The 22,804-nt window shown below is 41.0% G+C and overlaps 1 protein-coding gene across 1 annotated transcript in view; it reads right to left on the bottom strand.

Annotated features, from left to right (window-relative positions):
* Positions 1-981: 981 nt before the first annotated feature.
* The window catches only part of LOC109560364 (cytosolic beta-glucosidase), a 134,794-nt gene continuing 112,971 nt past the window's right edge, over positions 982-22,804 (bottom strand). Inside the window, 1 exon segment of the mRNA XM_019962517.2 lies at positions 982-4,316. Coding sequence (XP_019818076.2) covers positions 4,114-4,316 — 203 coding nt within the window. The 3' untranslated portion in view covers positions 982-4,113.

Genomic DNA, 22,804 nt, shown 5'->3' with positions numbered 1-22,804 from the left:
CAATCCATCATTGTGATATTCAAGTTTCTCCTTAGATAAAACAGACATAAAACATGTGCTTAACAAGCCTCAGATGACCTTCAAGACATCTGAAGTCCAGTATCTATGGATTTGTAAGTATAATTAACAACTCCTGTTTTTCCATCTAAAGAATCCAAGTTCTGTTTCTCTGACAGGCAAAAGCCAATCAATTTTGTTCCCAAATGCTAATACAAGCAATTTTAAAATAACATTAATTAAAATATTACCAAGGCTGTTAGGGTTTGTGCTGGGGGATTTTTTTTCCCCTCTCTTTAACCTATTGTAATTTTTATTTACAGGGCTAATGAGGGAAACACTGGTTGATCCATCTCTGGGACAAAGAGCTGGCCTTTCAAATACAGCAGAAATCTGTGGAGGCTACCACACTGCCAGGCTACATGGCCATGGCAGCTAGATTGTTTGTTTCACCTGGCAGACCGAAAGTAACAGATCATTTCATCACAGTGCGAGGAACAATTTTCTGGTTTTGGTAACGAAAATACAATGCTCATCTGTATTGTTGTAAAACTTATAAATATGTCCTGTAGGATAAGTAATATTCAAAGCAACGTCCTAATTAAAAGGAAAGCTCAGTTATCTTGCAAGATAATATAAGGAAGGCACATAAATTGTAAATAAGATACATGGTAAAAATGAAAAAGACAGGCTGGATAGGAGAGGAATAAAATAAGATTTGGAAACCTGCTGTCTAAATGAACACAAATTGTGAGATTATGTCTCATTGAACAATAAAAATAACAAACCAGTGGCAAAGATGTAATAGAATTTCCTATGTAAACCATTTTAATCTTAATATAATTTTCCCTAGCGCATCCACATTTATTGAACTACTATGACCATTTCTTTCTCGCTCTGACCAAAGTTACTGAGAGAATGTACTTTGATATAAATAATTTCCTGATTATGAACATGAAAACAGTCCAGAAATTGACCACAGTGTTTTGTTGTTATTAACTTTTTATTTTGTATTGGAGTATAGCCACTTAACAATGCTGTGGTAGTTTCAGATGAACAGCAAAGGGACTCAGCCATACATACACATGTATCCATTCTCCCCCAAACCCCTCCTTGCATGCAGGCTACCGCATAACGTAGAGCAGAGTTCCATGTGGTTATACAGTAGTAGGTCCTTGTTGGTTATACATTTTAAATATAGCAGTGACCATAGTGTTTTTTAAAAATGACAGGACATCTGCTCAGGCCTCAAGCCCTAGGAGAATCACAAAATATCTGCCATTTCCTCAAGGAAGCAGATGGAGAGTACAGAAAACCAACTTTCCCATTTCTTCCTGCATAAAGTAACTCCACACATTTGTTTCTTTTTTACTTTTTTTTTTAAAAAAAATGCAGAGACGACTTCTATGATACCCTGATCTAGAGTGATGGCCACCTGATGCAAAGAACTGACTCATTGGAAAAGACCCTGATGCTGGAAGGATTGAAGGCGGGAGGAGAAGGGGACGACAGAGGATGAGATGGTTGGATGGCATCACCGGCTCAATGGACATGAGTTTGAGTAAACTCCGGGAATTGGTGATGGACAGGGAAGCCTGGTGTGCTGCAGTTCATGGGGTCGCAAAGAGTTGGACATGACTGAGCAACTGAACTGAACTGATCTAGACTGTGCTGGACAGAAACAGAGCTGATGCCAGGGAAGAGCCAGGGCCAGTAAACATTGATGTGGCTTAAGGAAGAGGACCATTGGTGTGGCCTCAGTTTCTCAGTCTGCAAAATGGGATGATAATACTTATCTCACCACTTCAGGCCTGATACATGAATGTTTAGTAAGTATTACTTGAACATGGATATGAAGGCACAAACTGTACATATGTAAAAGATTCACTGGAGTGAAGCCATGAAGTCCAGAGGGGGCCCTACATCTCCTTCAGGCTTTACTGAGGAAGCTGAGTAAAATATCCAAGTCCAACCAACCTCACATATATCTCAGACAATTCAAACACCAAGGCAACAAACTATACCCTCCTTTGCTTATGCTCATGTTAGTCAGTTAACTCATATTTATTTTCTGGTTGTCATCAATGTTCTAATGGATCCTCAATTTTTAAAAATACCCAGAAGTAGAGACCATACCCTGCTCATTCTTTTGTTTTTAATGTGGTGTCACTATTATGCCAAAGTCTTTGACAATGTAGATCAGGACAAACTGTGGAAAAATATTCAAGAGCTAGGAATACCAGACCATGTTACCTGCCTCCTGAGAAATCTGTATGCAGGTGAAGAAGCAACAGTTAGAACTGGACATGGAACAATAGACTGGTTCCAAATTGGGAAAGGAGTACTTCAAGGCTATATATTGTCACCCTGCTTATTTAACTTATATTCAGAGTACATCATGCATAATACCAGGCTGGATGAAGCACAAGTTGGAATCAAGATTACTGGAAGAAATATCAATAACCTCAGATATGCAGATGACACCACCCTTATGGCAGAAAGCTAAGAGGAACTAAAGAGCCTCTTGATGAAAGTGAAAGAAGAGAGTGAAAAAACTGGCTTAAAACTCAGCATTCAAAAAACTCAGATCATGGCATCCAGTCCCATCACTTCATGGCAAACATATGGGGAGCAATGGAAACAGTGAGAGCCTTATTTTGGGGGGCTCCAAAATCACTGCAGATGGTGACTGAAGCCATGAAATTAAAAGACGCTTGCTCCTTGGAACAAAAGCTATGACCAACCTAGACAGCATATGAAAAAGCAGAGACATTACTTTACCAAAAAAGGTCCATCTAGTCAAAGCCATGGTTTTTCCAGTAGTCATGTATGTATTTGAGAGTTGGACTATAAAGAAAGCTGAATGCCGACAAATTGACGCTTTTTAACTGTCGTGATGGAGAAGACTTTTGAGAGTATTTTGGACTGAAAAGAGATCAAACCAGTCAATCATAAAGGAAATTAGTCCTAAATATTCATTGGAAGGACTGATGCTGAAACTGAAACTCCAATACTTTGGCTACTTGATGTGAAGAACTGACTTATTGGGAAAGACCCTGATGCTAAGATAGGTTGAAGGCAGGAGGAGAAGGGGACAACAGAGGATGAGATGGTTGGATGGCATCACCGACTCGATGGACATGAGTTTGAGCAAGCTCCGGGAGTTGGTGATATACAGGGAAGTCCATGGCATCGCAGAGTCGGACACGACTGAGCGACTGAACTAACTAATAGTGTAGGAATACAACTGCTATTAAATGACAATGCTCAAATACTTCTTTTGCTATTCACATTCTGGTCTGTGTTATTCATTTATTATTTTCCAAAAGTTTATCAGGCATGAGAGACATGTACTTGCTCATGTATAGCTATATGCCAAACACATGAACCAATCAACTTTATTAAGTAGGTTATTAATTAATTCTTTTGGTGAACAGAATGTATAAAGATATAATGTGACTTTTTTCATGTGCCCTTTATTAATTTTTTAAAATGCTTCATCAGCTCTATCAAGTCATCTATTCATAAGTTTTCCAAATCTTCAAATACAATTTCAAGTACTCTGTCAGTTCTTTTTCTTTTCAGCTGCAGAACTCTCTCCTGAAGTTCTCTGATAATGTGACTAACTTTTAATTTTGATATCTATACTAGATTAAACAGCAGAAAGTTATGGACAGTGGACCTGCTAAGGCAAATAACAGTTTATGTAAACAAAAAAAAATAGTTTCATAAACAAGCCTTCTTAAATTAAGCGATCTGTTCTTAGAGCTGCAAATCATGAGCACACCCTATTTATTAATTTTGCATTACTTTTTCTAGAAAAAAAAAATCTAAGGATTTAAATTGAAACTACCAAGTCCATCTGATTTCTTAATACAAAAATCAATTACAGTGGTTTTCTACTTATTCAAAAGCCTCATTGATCAAATACAAGCAGAGTAAAAGCCATCATTAAATAATTTCCAGGCACTACATATTCAGACTTCATGATCACAGATCAGCTGGTAGGACACACTGATTACCAAGGCAACTTGAGGATGTCTGCAGGATCACCAAAGCAGATTCTGTTTCCGAGGGCAGAGTCCTTCTCCAGGTGAAATTACCCAGCTATGTTTTCTATGGAGGCCCCTCTAGGCCATTGTTTCGGATGATCTTAGCATACTCCTTGGCTGATGTGTAAGGGACTCGGGGTCTTGCTGGATCTTCAAAATCAACATGGAAGAGACCAAACCGGCTGCTGTATCCCTGGTTCCACTCAAAGTTATCCAGGAGAGACCAGGCACAGTATACTTGAAGATTGACTTTGTCAAGTTGGATAGCTAAAATTACAAAAACAAAAATTTATCAATTACTCAAAGATTTTATGGAAACATAGACAAAATCATTGATGACTAGTATGAGTTGGTAGCCTTCTCCTGCTGAAGATCACGGTGGAAACAGAAGAAGCCTTGTTTCAATCCTCTTTTCCAATTTCCTATTTTAAACAAGCATGGGCTTCATTTAGGATGTTAGATTACACGCCTTGTTATTTGTCAGCCCCCCTGCATCATATGGGGTGCTCTTTAATCTCTGAATTTCAGCCAAGTCCAAGTATATAAAAGACCCAATTTTTATTAAAAGTGTAAATAAATGAATAAAGAAATTATGACACTAAAAAAAGTTAAATTACATAATTCTAAACATTTGGGGACTTCCCTGGTAGCACAGTGGATAGGAGACCACCTGCAGGGTGGTGCAATGCAGGGGGCGCAGGTTCGATCCCTGGCCCAGGAGGATTCCACATGCTGGAAAGCAACGATTAATAAGCCCATGTGCTACAACTACTGAGCCTGGACTCTTGAGCCTGCTTGCTGAAGCTGGGAGGGCCTGGGTAAAGCAACAAAGACCCAGTGCAGCCAAAAATAAGTAAATAAATAAAATTAAATATTTTTTTAAATATAGTAACTTTTAAAAATTAAAAATTAAAATAAATAATTGGTTATTCACTCATTTTGAAATGCATTTTATTCATTCATCCATTTACTCAATAAATGTCTTTTCAATAACTACTATTTTTTAGATATGAAACACACATATACAGAGTTTCTCCTTAGTACCCTAGAACTGCACTCAGTAAAAACACTACTAGCTTCTAAATTCACCTCCAAGATAATCTAGAAAGCTCATTGATAAACTGGAAAACAGTGATATCATAGCTGAGGAGGCCCCAGCTCTTACTTTGTGTCCTTATGACCAAATTAATATATATTTTATAATTCTGGAAGTAGAACCTCCAAAATGAAAAGGACCAGCACAGGGTTCTGGCCATGCTTTTACCCCAGACTAAGAAGATACAGACGGAGAAGGCAATGGCACCCCACTCCAGTACTCCTGCCTGGAAAATCCCATGGACAGAGGAGCCTGGTGGGCTGTAGTCCATGGAATCGCTGAGGGTCGGACACGACTCAGTGACTTCACTTTCACTTTTCACTTTCATGCATTGGAGAAGGAAATGGCAACCCATTCGTGTTCTTGCCTGGAGAATCCCAGGGACGGGGGACCCTGGTGGGCTGCCGTCTATGGGGTCACACAGAGTCGGACACGACTGAAGCGACTTAGCAGCAGCAGCAGCAAGAAGGTACAGAAATGTTAGGGCATTCTCTCTGCCCCATGTCTAAACTCAGAGTGGTGCCAAAGAACTAGACCACCTCCGCTCCAAATGCACATATGTACAAGCAAAATATCCTATATAATTTCATCTGTGGATGCTCCAGAGCCCATCTATGGACTCCATAGTAAGATACCAAAGGGTGGAGAATTCTTTAAGTACACTAATTTCTATCTTTTAGTCAGGGAATTAAGTTCATTTTTAATTGGCATCTTAAGTTTGGAAAACTCTTAGGTTATATGAATCTTTTTTTTTTTTTGGTTATATGAATCTTTGCATTGAGCATTTTCTTTTCTTAAAACAATAGCAACCAAACCTTATCTGTGGGATTCACTAATATTTGTTTTATTGTGCAGAAATTAAAGGGCAGGTTTTCTTTATAAGATAGATGTATTCCTAAATAAGTTTGGAGAAGGAAATGGCAACCCACTCCAGTATTCTTGCCTGGAGAATCCCACAGACAGAGGAGCCTGGCGGGCTACAGTCCATAGGGTTGCAACAGGTTGGACACGATTGAGCTACTAACACAATTTCTTCCTAAATAAGTCAGATGAAAATGAGCATTTATATAATAAATCAAATTTTAATTTTACCAGGGATTGCTTTCTTTTTTTTTTTCAGTTAAGAACTAAGTAATTGTTCAGATTTTTATTTTGATGCAAAATGACAGTCAACCCAAATGACTCTTCTAACTTCAGCAAAGTAAGATCTACCTTTAATTTTTCCTGTTATGTTTCTGTATTTTTCTGGTCTCTCGAAAGTACTATACCCATGAACACGTGTTGATCTCCAAATCTTGGAATTTTTTTTTCACTGTGGATATTCCATAGACAAATGAAATTGTTTTTACTATAGATATTCCTTTGACAAAAATTTTCCAACAGGTTAACTGATGCATAACCCCTTGGCCTTTATACATGGAGGAATGCAAGGGGCTTTACCTAGAAAGTGCCCTGTGAATGTTCTCAAGGCAGGAATTAAACCAAACTGGACAGATTCCTTTGCAACGAAGTATTGTTGGAAAATGAAATATATACCATTCAAGCACAGCAAGCTTTACAGGAATTAAAACATTTACTAGGTATTCCTTTTCCTTCTACCTGTCCACCTTGCCACATGTGTCTCCTCCCCTATCAACCACAATCTGCAAAGACCAAATTTTTAAATAACCTTTTTATATTTAATTTCTGGATGGAGTATATCTAAGAATGAAAATGACCAAAACCAAACACCAGGCAAGAATATAGCAATCTTTTTTGACTACTTTATAATTCAATGTGGGGACATATGAAAATCAGCACTTTTTCTTTCTCATTTGTAGAACTACTGCTCAACAAGCCAGTCTGCCAGGTATGAAGCCAGACAGTTTCTGAAAGCATGCACAGTCCCACCAATCAAGTACAAAAGGATTGATTCATGTACTAAACTGGGGGATAAAAACGATGCCCTGCCTGCTTGGAAGGGAACAAAAAGGAAATCTTGACAATTTCATCGTTATCTGCCAGGAGTTCCGCAGCAGGCACTAAACGGCCCAAGTGACACTGGTAGATATCTCTGCGTTTTCATTGCAGGAACGCTCAAGTAGAGAATTACCTAGTTAGTGCTGAGGAGCCACCCTGCTGGAATCCTTCTCAAGGTGCTACCACTGGGAAAAATTACAAAACCGTACTGGAAACTGCATGCCTCTCCTGTTCCAATCTCCTCAAGAACAGAAAGAAACCATCGTCGCATTTCTTGGCATTGTGATTTATGAAGTCCCAAATCTATGCAGGAAAAAACACTCCTGTGAATCCACTCTCTTTCTTTAAGCAGAGTTTCAGGCCAAGTAAACACAGACTGACAAGAACTGCAGATGAGTACCGAGTACATGGGGATGTGAACAAGACACCCATCCCAGAATAACCAGAGTTTGATTTTGAACTAAAAGACCAGTAGGAAAGGTGTCACGGTCAGCAGGTTGAATAAAAAGATGAAAGGATTTCTTATCTTATTGCATTGGGATGATGTTGAGTCATTTACAGAGATGGGGATGGACTGAGAGTGTGTCGTACAGAGTGAAGGAAGTCAGGAAAAGAAAACAAATACCATATATTAACACACATATGCTGCTGCTGCTAAGTCGCTTCAGTCGTGTCCGACTCTGTGCGACCCCACAGACGGCAGTCCACCAGGCGCTCCCGTCCCTGGGATTCTCCAGGCAAGAACACTTATATATATAGAAGCTGAAAAATGGTATAGGTGAACCTATTTGCAGGGCAGGAATAGAGACACGGATGTAGAGAATGATGGGTGGACACCAGTGAGGCGGGGATGAGTTGGGAGACTGGGATTGATGTATATGCACTGCCATGTATAAAACAGATAGCTAATGGGAACCTGCTGCAGAGCGCAGGGAGCTCAGCTCAATGCTCTGTGATGACCCAGATGGGTGGGAAGTAGGGGAGGCTCAAAAGGGAAGGGACATATGTATACATGTAGCTGATTCACTTCATTGTACAGCAGAAACTAACACAATATTGTAAAATAACTATACCCCAATTTAAAAAAGAGGCAAGGAGAAAAATATCTAAGGCTTATTAATATATTATAGCCTCTGGCTGTTCTCATTATAACTCCAGTGTTATAATATGCATACACACACACACACACACACACGCATGCACACACACACTCATTGCCCAGTGTTGACTAAAATGAAAAGGTTGAAGAGGCAGTCCTTCACCAGACTGCTCTCTCTGCTGACACAACTTCAAGTTCAAAGTGTTCCCAAAACCACGCTCAGGTTCAGTAAGTTGCTACAAGAACTCTCCAGAACTCACACAAACCTCTTATTGTCAAGGCTGTGGTTTATTCAGCAAAGGATACATATTAATATAAGCCAAAGGAAGAGGCACACAGATCAGAAACCGATGGGCTTCAAACAGAAAGTTTTCATTGTCTTTTTCCCTAGCAGTCAGGACAACTTGTCCTCTTGGTGCTGACATGTGACAACACACACGGAGGGCTGCCAACCAGAGAGGCTCACCTGAGCGTCAGTGTCCAGGGTTTTCACTGTAACTGTGTTATTAACATACTGGCATGACCAACTGATTGTTCATGGGAATGAACTTAGTCCCTAGGTCAAGTGACACCATGTGACCCCCAAAGCCCCCCACTCAGGCACACAGTCGGTCTTCTAGTGAGACTAGCCCTCACCCTAAACAAAGACATTCTGTCATATAGCAAAAGATTTTTCACCCAGAAGCTGAGGACAAAGTGCAATCTACTCTTTGGGCAAAATCAAATTCTTTACTACACACACACACCTATTTTAGAAGCTGATCATTTTATGGTATTGTGCAGATTCTTCTCAATTTACTGACCTAAGTGGTGCCAATATTATGCCTGTGTACTGCTGCTGTACACAGCAGAGAGAATAGAAAGGAGAGATAAAAAATTCTTCCTCAGTGATTAATGCAAAGAAATAGAGGAAAACAATAGAATGGGAAAGTCTGGAGATCTCATCAAGAAAATTAGAGATACCAAGGGAACATTTCATGCAAAGATGGGCTCAATAAAGGACAGAAATGGTAAGGGACCTAACAGAAGCAGAAGATATTAAGAAGAGGTGGCAAGAATACACAGAACAACTATACAAAAAAGATATTCATGACCCAGATAATCACGATGGTGTGGTCACCAACCTAGAGCCAGACATTCTGGAATGCAAAGTCAAGTGGGCCTTAGGAAGCATCCTACCAATAAAGCTAGTGGAGGTGATGTAATTCCAGTTTAGCTATTTCAAATCCTAAATGATGATGCTGGTAAAGTGCTGCACTCAATATGCCAACAAATTTGGAAAACACAGCCGTGGCCACAGGACTGGAAAAGGTCAGTTTTCTTTCCAATGCCAAAGAAAGGCAATGCCAAAGAATGCTCAAACTACTGCACAATTGCACTCATCTCATATGCTAGTAAAGCATGTATAGATGTGAGAGTTGGACTATAAAAAAAGCTGAGTGCCGAAGAATTGATGCTTTTGAACTGTGGTGTTGGAGAAGACTCTTGAGAGTCCCTTGGACTGCAAGGAGATCCAACCAGTCCATTCTAAAGGAGATCAGTCCTGCGTGTTCATTGAAAGGACTGATGTTGAAGCTGAAACTCCAATACTTTGGCCACCTGATGTGAAGAGCTGACTCATTGGAAAAGACCCTGATGCTGGGAAAGATTGAGGGCAGGAGGAGAAGGGGATGACAGAGGATGAGATGGTTGGATGGCATCACTGACTCGATAGACATGGGTTTGGGTGGGCTCCAGGAGTTGGTGATGGACAGGGAGGCCTGGCATGCTGTGGTTCATGGGGTCACAAAGAGTCGAACATGACTGAGCGACTGAACTGGACTGAAGTGAACTGAACTGAAAGTAATGTTCAAAATTTTCCAAGCCAGGCTTCAGCAGTACATGAACCATGAACTTCCAGTTGTTCAAGCTAGATTTAGAAAAGGCAGAGGAACCAGAGATTAAATTGCCAACATCCGTTGGATCATCAAAAAAGCAAGAGAGTTTGAGAAAAACATCTACTGCTTTATTGACTACACCAAAACCTTTGACTATGTGGATCACAACAAACTGTGGAAAATTCTGAAAGAGACGGGAATACCAGACCACCTGACCTGCCTCTTGAGAAACCTGTATGCAGGTCAGGAAGCAACAGTTAGAACTGGACATGGAACAACAAACCAGTTCCAAATCAGGAAAGGAGTACGTCGAGGCTATATATTGTCACCCTGCTTATTTAACTTATATGCAGAGTACATCATGAGAAATGCTGGGCTGGATGAAATACAAGCTGGAATCAAGATTGCTGGGAGAAATATCAATAACCTCACATGTGCAGATGACATCACCCTTATGGCAGAAAGCAAAGAAGAACTAAAGAGATTCTTGATGAAAGTGGATGAGGAGAGTGAAAAAGTAGGCTTAAAACTCAACATTCAAAAAACTAAGATCATGGCATCTGGTCCCATCACTTCATGGGAAATAGATGGGGAAACCGTGGAAACAGTGACAGACTTTATTTTGGGGGGCTCCAAAATCACTGCAGATGGTGATTGCAGCCAAATTAAAAGACCCTTGCTCCTTGGAAGAAAAATATGACCAACCTAGACAGCATATTAAAAAGCAGAGACATTATTTTGCCAACAAATGTCCATCCGACAAAGCTACGGTTTTTCCAACAGTCATGTATGGATGTGAGAGTTGGACTATGAAGAAAGCTGAGTGCCAAAGAATTGATGCTTTTGAACTGTGGTGTTGGAGAAGACTCTTGAGAGTCCCTTGGACTGCAAGGAGATCCAACCAGTCCATCCTAAAAGAAATCAGTCCTGAATATTCATTGGAAGGACTGATGCTAAAGCTGAAACTCCAACACTTTGGCCACCTGATGGGAAGAACTGACTTACTGAAAAAGACCCTAATCCTGAGAAAGATTGAAGGCAAGAAGAGAAGGGGATGACAGAGGATGAGATGGTTGGATGGCACCACAGGTTCAAGGGACATGAGTTTGAGTAAGCTCCGGGAGTTGGCGATGGGCCAGGAGGCCTGGCATGCTGCAGTCCATGGGGTCACAAAGAGTCAGACTTGCCTGAGCGACTGAACTGAACTGCTGCTGTTGCTGTTTATTTGCTAAGTCGTGTTCAACTCTTTGTGACCCCATGGACTGTAGCTCGCCAGGCTCCTCTGTCCAGGGGATTTCCCAGGCAAGAATACTGGAGTGGGTTGCCATTTCCTTCTCCAGAGGATCTTCCCAATCCAGGGATAGAACCCGGGTCTCCTGAATTGGCCAGGCAGATTCTTCTACCTGCTGAGCCACCTGGGAAGCCCATGCCTGTGTTTCTCATGTTACAAAGGGCTAGAAATCGGGCACTTAGAATCAATGGGATTTATTTCCCCACAGTTTATAAAGAGATAATCTTTGTTTTCAAGATTGCCTAGGACTTCTATAAGACATCCATGAATGTGACACAGCTATTAAGCTACAAAACAAACTAATCCACAGAATGAAGCTGCCAGGAAAAGAATCAGTGGACAGGTCCACAGCAGTGCAAAAGACAGCAACGTCACAGGGGAAAAAAAAAAAGAGAGATAAAGCCCAAGAATGGATGAGGAGAAAAATTATAGGCTTCTAGATTTTCATGTGTCAAGTAATGGTAGACTACGCTACCCAAGAAAGTAGTGAAAATAAGTAAACATGCTGGATAAATTTTTTTTAACAAATCTTCAAAACAATAGAAAGCTGTCAGTTTCATAGGGACTTACCAGGACAAAGCAGGAAGTGAGAACTGAGATTGGTGGGCATGGCAGCTACTTTTGCATGATGAAATTTTCCAATGTTAGAAAATCAGAAACTTTTTCTCTTTTCTGGAGTAAGAATAGGTGTCAAAGAATTGTAGTTTGAGAACTCACACACAGAAAGCTAAGATCCCAAAAGACTAAAACTTCAAGGTAAGGGTAAGCCAGAAGGAAACCGGTCACTGGAAAATCACAAGTCACCTGGTGGTTCAGAAAATGTCAAGCAATATGACTGATGTCCTTATAAGAAGAGAGAGAGTCACCAGGGGTGCATGACCACAAAGGAAAAGCCAGAGAGGACGCACTGAGAAAGCACTTATCCAAAAGCCAAACAGAGACCTCAGGAGAAGTCATACCTGCTTATATCTGAACTTTGGACTTCCAACTTCCAGAATTGTGAGAAAACAAATTTCTGTTGTTCAAGGTGCCCAGTCTGTAGCATTTTGTTACAGCAGCTCTTAGCAAACTAATATAGGTTGAGGATGGAAAATTTCTGTTCTTAATAAATTCCCTGAGTGAATTTTTATATTTAATCAAGTTTGAGGCTCATAAACCTAGGATAAGCTCTGGTGGGCAACTACAATTTTTGAAACCCAGCTTCCAACCCCAGAGCCATCCTCTAGAGGCATATGTTAGACAATCTTCATCAGCCCCTCTCCTCAACAGTCATAGCTGGAGGAGCTCTTTGCAGAAACACAGCCATGCGTGGGCCATAGCTTTCAGACATGGAGGACCATTGTGAGACAGGGGAAAATGCTGCATGCTTAGGAGCGTCAAATGCCTATTCATCCCACTGTTTAGTCCATACCTAGCCTTATCCCAGCAGACTGTGGGAAACCATCTCAATTCACCACATGGGATGGGTTGATTGTATGCTCATACAAAAGATGTGTGCATCCAAAGCCCATGAGTGTGTCCTTATTTGGAAAAAAGGGCCTTTGCAAATGTAAATGAAGGAGCTCAAGATGAGATCATCATGCATAATGTGTCTGTGCATGCTCAGACATGTTCAACTCTGCGATCCCATGGACTGTGCCCCACCAGGTGCCTCTGTCCATGGAATTTTCCAGGCAAGAATACTGGCGTGGGTTGACACTTCCTATTCCAGGAGATCTTCCCAACTCAGGGATTGAAGCCATGTCTCCTGGCTCTCCTGTATTTGCAGGTGGATCCCTTCCACTGAGCCACCTGGGAAGCCTCTATCATGCATAATGGTGAGTCCTAAATACAGTGACAAGTGCCCTTAAAAGAGAAACAGAGAAGTTATACAAGGAAAAAGGCAATGTGAAGAGAAGCAGAGACTCGAGGGATCTCCTGCAAGCCAAGGAACGCCAAGGCAGCCACCAGAAGAGAAGCTGGTAGAGTGGCTTGTACCCAGGGGTTTCCCAGGTGGCGCTAGTGGTAATGAATCTGCCTGCCAATGCAAGAGAGGCATGGTACCGATTCTCCCTCAGAACCTCCAGAAGTTGCTGACGTTAGTGATAAACCTTCATTTCAGACTTCTGGCCTCCAGACCTCTACTACTGCTGCTGCTGCTGCTAAGTCACTTCGGTCGTGTCCAACTCTATGCGACCCCATAGACGGCGGCCCACCAGGCTCCCCCGTCCCTGGGATTCTCCAGGCAAGAACACTGGAGTGGGTTGCCATTTCCTTCTCCAATGCATGAAAGTGAAAAAATAAAGTGAAGTTGCTCAGTCGTGTCCGATTCCTAGCGACCCCGTGGACTGCAGCCCACCAGGCCCCTCCATCCATGGGATTTTCCAGGCAAGAGTACTGGAGTGGGGTGCCATTGACTTCTCCGTCCAGACCTCTAAGAGAAGACATTTATGCTGTTTAAGCCACCAAGTTTGTAGTAATTTGTTTCAGCAGGGACAGGAAACAGACACACCAGACTCTCTGGGGTAGATGCCAACTGGGTTCCAAGTCCCAAACCACCCACCTGATTCTGCTGAGTGCTTATGAGAATCCCTCTCAAGGCCCACAAAACTGGAAAGAGTAAGCCTTCCCGGGACACAATTCAAAGCAGATTTTCTGGCATTCGTCCCACACGCTAACTTTGAAAATGTGTCTCTCAGAGTGTGGTGGATGTGCACAAGAGCACTACAACTGGAGGACAGTTTTAGCTGTTAAACAGTTCCTGAGAGAACTGGCACACCAGCCGCTTCCCCTTTCTTCAAAAAAATAAAATAAAACAACATCAGGAAGATCTAAACATAGAAAATGCATAATAAGCCATCCCCTCCCACCCCCAACAACTCCAGGTGAGTATCAGTGGCCGGACAGCATCTGTGAAAATGCCCAAATAATCCTGAAGCTGGAGGCCCCACCTGCACACGGGAACTCTTCAAAGCAAAAACTATGACTTTCTAAAAAAACAGTCTTTGAAAAGCAAAGGCTGATTTATAAATATTTTATAGGAAAATGACAATTAACCAGAAATGAGCTTAAAGATTTCTTAATTATCTGCATTTTTCCTATTACTTAGATTAGATTAGGGTGGGGGTGGAAGTAAATAGCAAGCAGATGAAAGGTATCATTTCAAGCTGTATTTTTATTTATTTATAAAGTTGATGGGTGGATAGGTACACATTTGGAGTCACCTTCTGTAGCTTCTCCATCAATATTACCTTTACAGTTACCTCCGCTACAGTACGTAAATTATTGTAAGAACCAAAGTTCTCAGCACATAAAATTGTCTTCTATTAGAAAAGCTGCCTTCCATGTCCCACTCCCTCACTTTCTCTCTTCCTTCCTTCTTTTCTTTCTTTCTGGGATTTACTTTCCCTTTCTGTAAAATGAGGATTATAGCATCTTCTTCCAAGGATTGTGGTGGGTATTAAATCAATATAAAGCTGTATGCATAATGCCTAGTTTATAGTAAATATTCAATATACACTACTTGTTGGTACTGTTATTCTTGTTATTTTTCTCAGAGTCTGGAAGGGCAATGAATGAAATCTGTTTTTTCTCTTCCTCCCATCTGGCTCCAAACAGCTTTCAGAGCATATAGAGTCAGCACAAAACTGTTCAATGCTGAGAACCAGAGAAAGCAGGGCATCAAGGGAAGTGCAGCATCTGGGGCCGGGTTTGTGCCTGGTGGAAAGGGTCAGTTGTGGGTCACGAAAAATAAATCACTAAAGACAGGGGCCTTAGGGTGAGGCTTCCAGAAACACTGGATGTTGCTGAAGCCTCCCTGCATCAGTACACTTGGAGGTCGGAACAGCATCACTTTAGGTTTCAGGGATCCATATCCATCCTTGGGGCTTTCTCAGTTGCTCAGTGGTAAACAACCCACCTGCCAATGCAGGAGCCGCAGGAGATGCAGGTTTGATCCTGGGTTGGGAAGATCCCGTGGAGTAGGAAATGGCAACCCACTCCAGTATTCTTGCCTGGACAATCCTATGGACAGAGGAGCCTAGTGGGCTGCAGTCTGACCCGACTTAGTGATTTGATAGCAACAACACATCCATCCCACATTTATTCAATAAATATATATTGTGTTAGGAATTGGGACCATAAGAGTGAACAAAATAATCAGCCTCTCTTTTTAAAGAGCTTAACAGGCTATATGGAAGACATATCTTAATCAAATTACCACCCTGTGAGCCTTTAATTACAATCTGTGAAAAGCATTATGAAAGGAAAGACATGGGAACTATGGGAAAGACCAGCACATTAGCTAACATTTATTGAGCACTTGGGTACCACTGTAAGGGTTTCAGGTATGCATTAATTCACTTAATCTTTACAGTAAACCTGTGAGTTAGATGGATATCACCATTGTCTTCATTTTACCGAGAAGGGAAGTGATGCACAGAGAAGTTTGGTAACCTTTGCAAAATTCAAATATCAAGTAACTAGGGGAGTTGAGATTGGGACTCAGGCAAGATACCAATGGAACTATGACACTATACTGAGTCTGTGCTTGTTTTGTTTAAAATGCCAAGTTTCTTTTTTTTTTTTTAATTTTTAAATTTGTATATACTTTTTAAAGGATACTTTCCATTTACAGATGTTACAAAATACTGGCTCTATTTCCCACGTTGTACAATACATCCTGGAGCCGATCTTACACCCAATAGTTTGTACCTCCCACTCCCCCACTCTTACACTGCCCCTCCCTCACCACTGCTAACCGATAATTTGTTCCCTATATGTCTGTGAGTCTTGTTTCTTTTTTGTTATATTCACTGGCTTGTTGTAATATTAGATTCCACATATAAATATATTATATATTTGTCTCTGTCTGAATTATTTCACTTAGTATAATGCCCTCCGAGTCCATCCATGTTGCTATAAATGGCAAAATTTCCTTCTTTCTTATGGCTAAGTAGTATTCCATTGTGTGTGTGTGTGTGTGTTTTATATACCACATCTTCTCCTTCCATTCATCAATTAATGGACACTAGATTGATTCCATACTTTGGTAATTCTTTGGCAATTATAAATAATGTTGCTATGACCACTGGGGTGCATGTATCTTTTCAAATGAGTGGTTTTCGTTTTTTTCTGATATATACCCAGGAGTGGAATTGCTGGGTCATATGGCAGTAAGAATGTGGATAAAAGGGAACACTCTTTCATTGTTTGTGGGAATGTATCTTGGTGCAGCCACTGTGGAAAACAGTATGGAGGCTTCTCAGAAAACTAAAAATAGAACTACTGTCCTAAGTCTTGACAATAAGCTATAGTGGAAGATCTGTCTTAGTCAGGAAGGGTGGGAGAACAGGACAGAGGGAAATGGAAACAGTTTCTTGGAATGAACCAGAGCTGAGAGCTCAAAGACTAGCCAGACTTATCAAATGCTACCAGTCAGATTCTTTCTTGCTGCTGCTGCTGCTGCTAAGTCGCTTCAGTCGTGTCCGACTCTGTGCAACCCCACAGATGGCAGCCCACCAGGCTCCTCCGTCCCTGGGATTCTCCAGGCAAGAACACAGGAATGAGTTGCCATTGCCTTCTCCGAGGTTCTTTCTTACTTGTAAGCAATAGAAGCTGACCTTGACTGACAAAGCAATAAAGAGGTGAAGCGGCAGTTGAGCGGCACGGGAGCGGCGGCCGAGAGGACATACCCCACGTCCAAGGTAAGGAGCAGCGGCTGCGCTTTACTGGAGCAGCTGTGAAGAGGTACCCCACGTCCATGGTAAGAGAAACCCGAAAAAAAAAAAAAGAGAGAGAAACCCGAGTTAGATGGTAGGCACTGAAAGAGGGCATCAGAGGGCAGACAGACTGAAACCACAGTCACAGACAACTAGCCAATCTGATCACATGGACCACAGCCTTGTCTAACTCAATAAAACTAAGCCATACCCTGTGGGGCCACCCAAGACGGGCGGGTCATGGTGGAGACGTCTGACAGAATGTGGTCCACTGGAGAAGGGAATGGCAAACCACTTCAGTATTCTTGCCTTGAGAACCCCGTGAACAGTATGAAAAGGCAAAAAGACAGGACACTGAAAGATGAACTCCCCAAGTTGATAGGTGTCCAATATGCTACTGGAGATCAGTGGAGAAATAACTCCAGAAAGAATGAAGATATGGAGCCAAAGCAAAAATAACAGCCAGTTGTGGATGTGACTGGTGATAGAAGCAAAGTCCGATGCTATAGAGAGCAATATTGCATAGGAACCTGGAATGTTAGGTCCATGAATCAAGGCAAATTGGAAGTGGTCAAACAGGAGATGGCAAGAGTGAATGTGGACATTGTAGGAATCACAAACTAAAATGGACTGGAATGGGTGAATTTAACTCAGATGACATTTTATCTACTACTGTGGGCAGGAATCCCTTAGAAGAAATGGAGTAGCCATTATAGTCAAGAAAAGAGTCCGAAATGCAGTACTTAGATGTAATCTAAAAAAATGACAGGATGATCTCTGTTTGTTTCCAAGGCAAACCTGTGGCTCTAGAGGTAGAAAAATAGGTAAATAAAAAATGATAAAACTGACTGTGACAGCAAAAGAAAAAAAATGTATAGTTCTGCTCTAAAACTGATTCGGGGCTTTAGAATTGTAATTTGTCAATCCTTTCTTAAATCCACAAAATATACTGTAGAGCATCTACTCTATACAAGTTACTATTTTAGGCAGAGTGATTCTCACTGGGGGTTGGGAGGAGGAATCTAATGCAGACCTTTGCCCTGGAGGTGAAGTAGAAGAGCAAAGACCTCATTAATCTCTCTGCTATGTGCATTCACTCAACACCATTCATTTCCCTTTTGTAACATGAATAAGACATGGATATAACTATTTGTTCAGTGCTATCTTCTACTCCAGACTCAGAGCTCCATGAGGGCAGGCAGCACATAGATTTTATATTTCCAAAACCTAGCACAGTGGCTGGAGAAGGATAATTTTCTACTGAATATCACTTAAATGAGTGAATGACTACAAATAGATATAGAACACTGAACAAAACGTTTGCAAGGTAAGAGTAGACAAAAGGTCATTCTCAAGAGGGCAAGCTTCTTGACCAAGATGGCAAATTTCAACTCCAAGTTCAGCTTATCCAAATAAAAAGGAAGAAATATCTCCTTACAATCTGATCAACTCATTTGGCATTTTGTATGCTGAAATATTTTCCTATGATCACTTGACTTCAGGAACATGTCTCTTGTCAGTTACTGGTATTCCTATACCTATACAATATATATTGAACAAATTATACTAAGTACCCCTTAAAAGGGCTTCCCTGGGGCTCAGTTGTAAATAATCCACCTGCCAATGCAAGAGATGCGATTTCAATCCCTGGGTCAGGAACATCCTCTGGAGGAGGAAATGCCAAGTCATTCCAATATTCTTGTCTGAAGAACTCCATGGACAGAGGAGTTCTTCTCTAGCACGCTATAGTCCATGGGGTCGCTAAAGAGTCAAATACAACTTAGCAACTAAACAACAACAACCCCTTAAAATGCCATTCTCAGAGGAGTTAATATCTCCTTTTGTTAATGACAAAGGAAAAGAAAGTAAGCATTAGCCTTCTCACCACAATAATACCAGAAAAACATTTCAAGTGCTTGCATTTGATGACCACTGTAATTGCACAGAGTTCAAAGATACAGGAAAGTGAGCAACAGAGAGTTGGGAAGACAAGACAGTGACATGTCTTTAAAATGCTACCATGTACGTTTTCCTATCGGCACCAAGTTCAAGCTCAGGTGGGTACACCTCACCCAGACTGCCTGTCGTGGCCTACTGCACAAGTCTCGCTAGTCTGCTTTTTAAGGACAAGGAAGGACACTGCTTGGTGATGTGGCCACAAGCTGTTCAGGGAAGAGACTTTGCTCAGCACATTTCAGCTCCTGAGCAAGGCTGGGTTCATTTCACATAAAATAAATAATCATGCAAAAGCAGATTCGTTCTGATAGGGCTCTGACAGCTGCTCCGAGAGGTGGGTGCTTGCGAGCCCATCTTTCAACAATGAACTGACCCAAAGATCCAGGAAAGCTCCAGACAGGACCATATGGCCTGGAATAAAAACATATTTCAAACTCTGTTTATTATGCATATCTTTCAAAGGTTCACTACTCTGTGATGAAACATTGCACCTGCAAGGCTTTAATAAGCTTCCCTAGCAAGTACAATTATAAAACCCAGGAACCTGAAGAATTTGTCTTCTCTTACACCTAGCCATGTACTGCCCACCAATGACTGGTCTCATTCTTTTTAATTATATAGGTTTGCAGTATTTTATAAGCTGTGATCGATACTTATTCAGAAAATAAAACTTCTTATAGACCTCGCAGTGAAAGCCATGAAATAGCTCTCAAAATTTTGGGGACTCTGACATTACTGTCCATAGAACCCTCTAGTCTGTCTGAAAAGAAAAGCAGCAGTTTAATCATGCACAGAAGAGCATATGACATGAATTGAGGTAGGGCTTCCTTCATCAGCAATGGCCAGGGCAGAGGAGACATGAACAGTTTCCCTTCACAAAGTGAGCCCTGTGATTCCACATTTGATCCAAACATTTGAGAAGTCCAGCTTGTTCATTATTCACTCAACAAATATCGACTGAGCAGCTCTTATGTGTCAGAATCCAGGTCAGGTATAGAGATTCAAAGATCAACAGTACATAGTTTCTGCCCTCAAGAAATAACAGGGCTTCCCTGGTGGTCCCGTGATTAAGAATCTGCCTGCCAATGCATGGGACACAGGTTCGATCCCTGGTCTGGGAAGATTCCACATGCCATTGAAAGACTAAGCCCATGTGCCATAACTACTGAGCCTGTACTCCAGAGCCTAAGCTCTGCAACAAGAGAAGCCACTGCAATGAGAAGCCCACGCACCACGAGACAATAGCCCTTGCTCACCACAACTGGAGAAAGCCCACGCTCAGCAATGAAGGCCCAGCACAGCCAGAAATAAATAAATTTTAAAAAAAGAAATGATGGTATCATTGGGAAGACAGATCCAAAAAGAACTGGCCGGAGAATACGAAGAAACACTGGTAGGACAAACCAAAAGTCTACATGAAATTCAAAACTCTTTTATTCCTCTACCCTAAAATAGTACACTTGAGACATTTTAGGCTTTTAGAAATGGATTTCATGTAAGATGGCTTAGCCTAATCACTTTGCAGAGTGTTAGCACGGTCGCATCTTTCTAAGATCGTATCTTATTCCCCTTGAACCCATGGGGAATGATATCACTGGATTTACATCATAGAAGTATTATATCATACAAACATTAATGTGAAGAATGTAGGACCAACAGTGGTAGCTGATACAAATACTTCACTATGCGATTATGTGGTAAACCTGGAGACATATGAAAAAAAGTAATTGTGTCTTCCTAGAGGTGCAATGATGCCATCAGTATATGAGCTTCTTGGACCAGGGGTTGTTACTTCATGGACTTACTCATAGCTCAGTTGGTAAAGAATCCACCTGCAATGCAGGAGATCCTGGTGAGAGAAATACACAAAAGGAGGAAGGGAGGGAGAATGAGAATAAAGGATAGAAGAGGCAAAGAAAAAAGGAAGAGGCAAGAGAAAGGGAGGGAAAGAGGGAAGGAGTCAGGAGGGCAGGAATAAACATTTACTTTCTACAATCAGTGGCATCTCTAAACTGCTTTTATCTCCAGACTCTCAAGAACGATTCACAAATATGTAGTCAGGACATTAGCTTTCAAGCCTTTTCAGAATCCAGAAGAGCAAAGGATTACCAAAGATGACACCTGATACTGTCTAGACACATAGGAAAAGGAACAGCTATGATTTATTGCTAAAAACCATGCTGTTCACAACAATTCTTAAAGACGGATGCTATTCTGTCCATTATATAGACACAGGAAATGAATCTCAAAGAAAGTAAACATGTTTAAGGTGATCAAGACAACAAGTAACAGAGAAAGGATTAAAACCCAGCTATCTACCTCCAAAACTCATGTTCTTCCCAAGATCCTATCCTGCCTTTTTCCTGATTCATCTTAATGAACATTTACATTCCTGCTTAGGAAGGTATCCATTTTTTCTCTATTTTACTTATGCTTTGAAAGACTGCTGATCAAAGCCGTGTAGGTGGCCATAACAGACAGGTGCCTGATACCAAGCATGTGACTGGCAAGGACCAGTCTAACCAGTATCTCTTCATTTGACCTTGCTATCTCTTGAGTATCAGTTAACCTTCTCTGGTTCTGAGTATTAAAAAAAAAAAAAAAAAGTCCTAAGAGACATCAGCAGAAACAGAGAAAGAGTAGAGCATGTGCATTGGGAATGGAAAACCTTTTACTGTGAACTGCATGGCAAAGAAAATCATCAAACCAAGGGAGAATGGGGTCAACAGATTTTTGTTTTGCTCATGCTTATGCCAGAATTCTACAAGTTTTTTAACTCCATTGTTTCTTTTGATGGTGTTTTTGTTTAGATGATAATAAGTCCACTCTTATTTTAGCTACTTCACTGAGGTCAAGAAAACCTATGGACCACCTCTTTCACCTAAACTTTCTTTGACTACCTCTAAGAGCAACTTTCTTGAATGAAGGATGGGGTGAATTCACTTGCATTTGGAGCTAATAAGATAGTAGTAATTCCCGTTTACTGAATATCAAGCACACTTTTAAAGTTTTATATGCATATTTAATTTACTCTTTCCAACAATACCATTATATAAGGTAGATACTCATCATTCCCACTTTACAAAATGAGAAAAATGACTTAGAGATGCTGTGTCATTTGCCCCAAGGTCATGCATCTAATAATACACATCAAGGATGATCTTTGTAAATCTCTGGTAGAGTCAAGTGGATAGCAACTTGGAGATGATTCTTAAAGGACAATTACATTATCTTATCTGCATTGGGCATAATATTTATTCTTTCATTCAAATTCTATCTTTCAATTCATTGGGTTTTTTTTTTAAGCCAATGGGAATACAGAAACAAATATGATGAGATACTAATCCTCAAGTGTTTCTCTTTCTTTTAAGGAAGAGAAATACATAAAGGAGTAATTGGGATAGACGCAATCAGGGCAAACACTGGGCATGGTGGGGGCATAAAAGAGGAACTGTTAACTCAAGGCATCAGCAAAACGATGTCAGATAAGGTTTCTTTAGACTAGCTGATGCTAGAATGAATAACCTTGAAGGGCAGATAGAATATAATGGGGAGGAAAAGGCCAGAAAGCACAAGAAAAAGACATGGAAGCGTTCTGGGGAGCTATATCTAATTTGATGTGACACAAGGCATCAATAAAGACAAAAGGGCAAGAGTGACCCGGGGGAGTATGTAAAAAGTATGTACAAAGCCATGTCACGAGAGCCCTTGCTCGCCATGCTAATAAATTGGAATTTTACGCTGAAGGCAATGAGAAACCACTAGGGATTTTAAAGTA

The sequence above is a fragment of the Bos indicus genome, chromosome 6 (genome assembly GCF_029378745.1).
Source record: "Bos indicus isolate NIAB-ARS_2022 breed Sahiwal x Tharparkar chromosome 6, NIAB-ARS_B.indTharparkar_mat_pri_1.0, whole genome shotgun sequence".
Classification (NCBI taxonomy): Eukaryota; Metazoa; Chordata; class Mammalia; order Artiodactyla; family Bovidae; genus Bos; species Bos indicus.
Note: the sequence above shows the minus strand (reverse complement) of the source record. Positions and strands in the feature narration are given on the sequence as shown.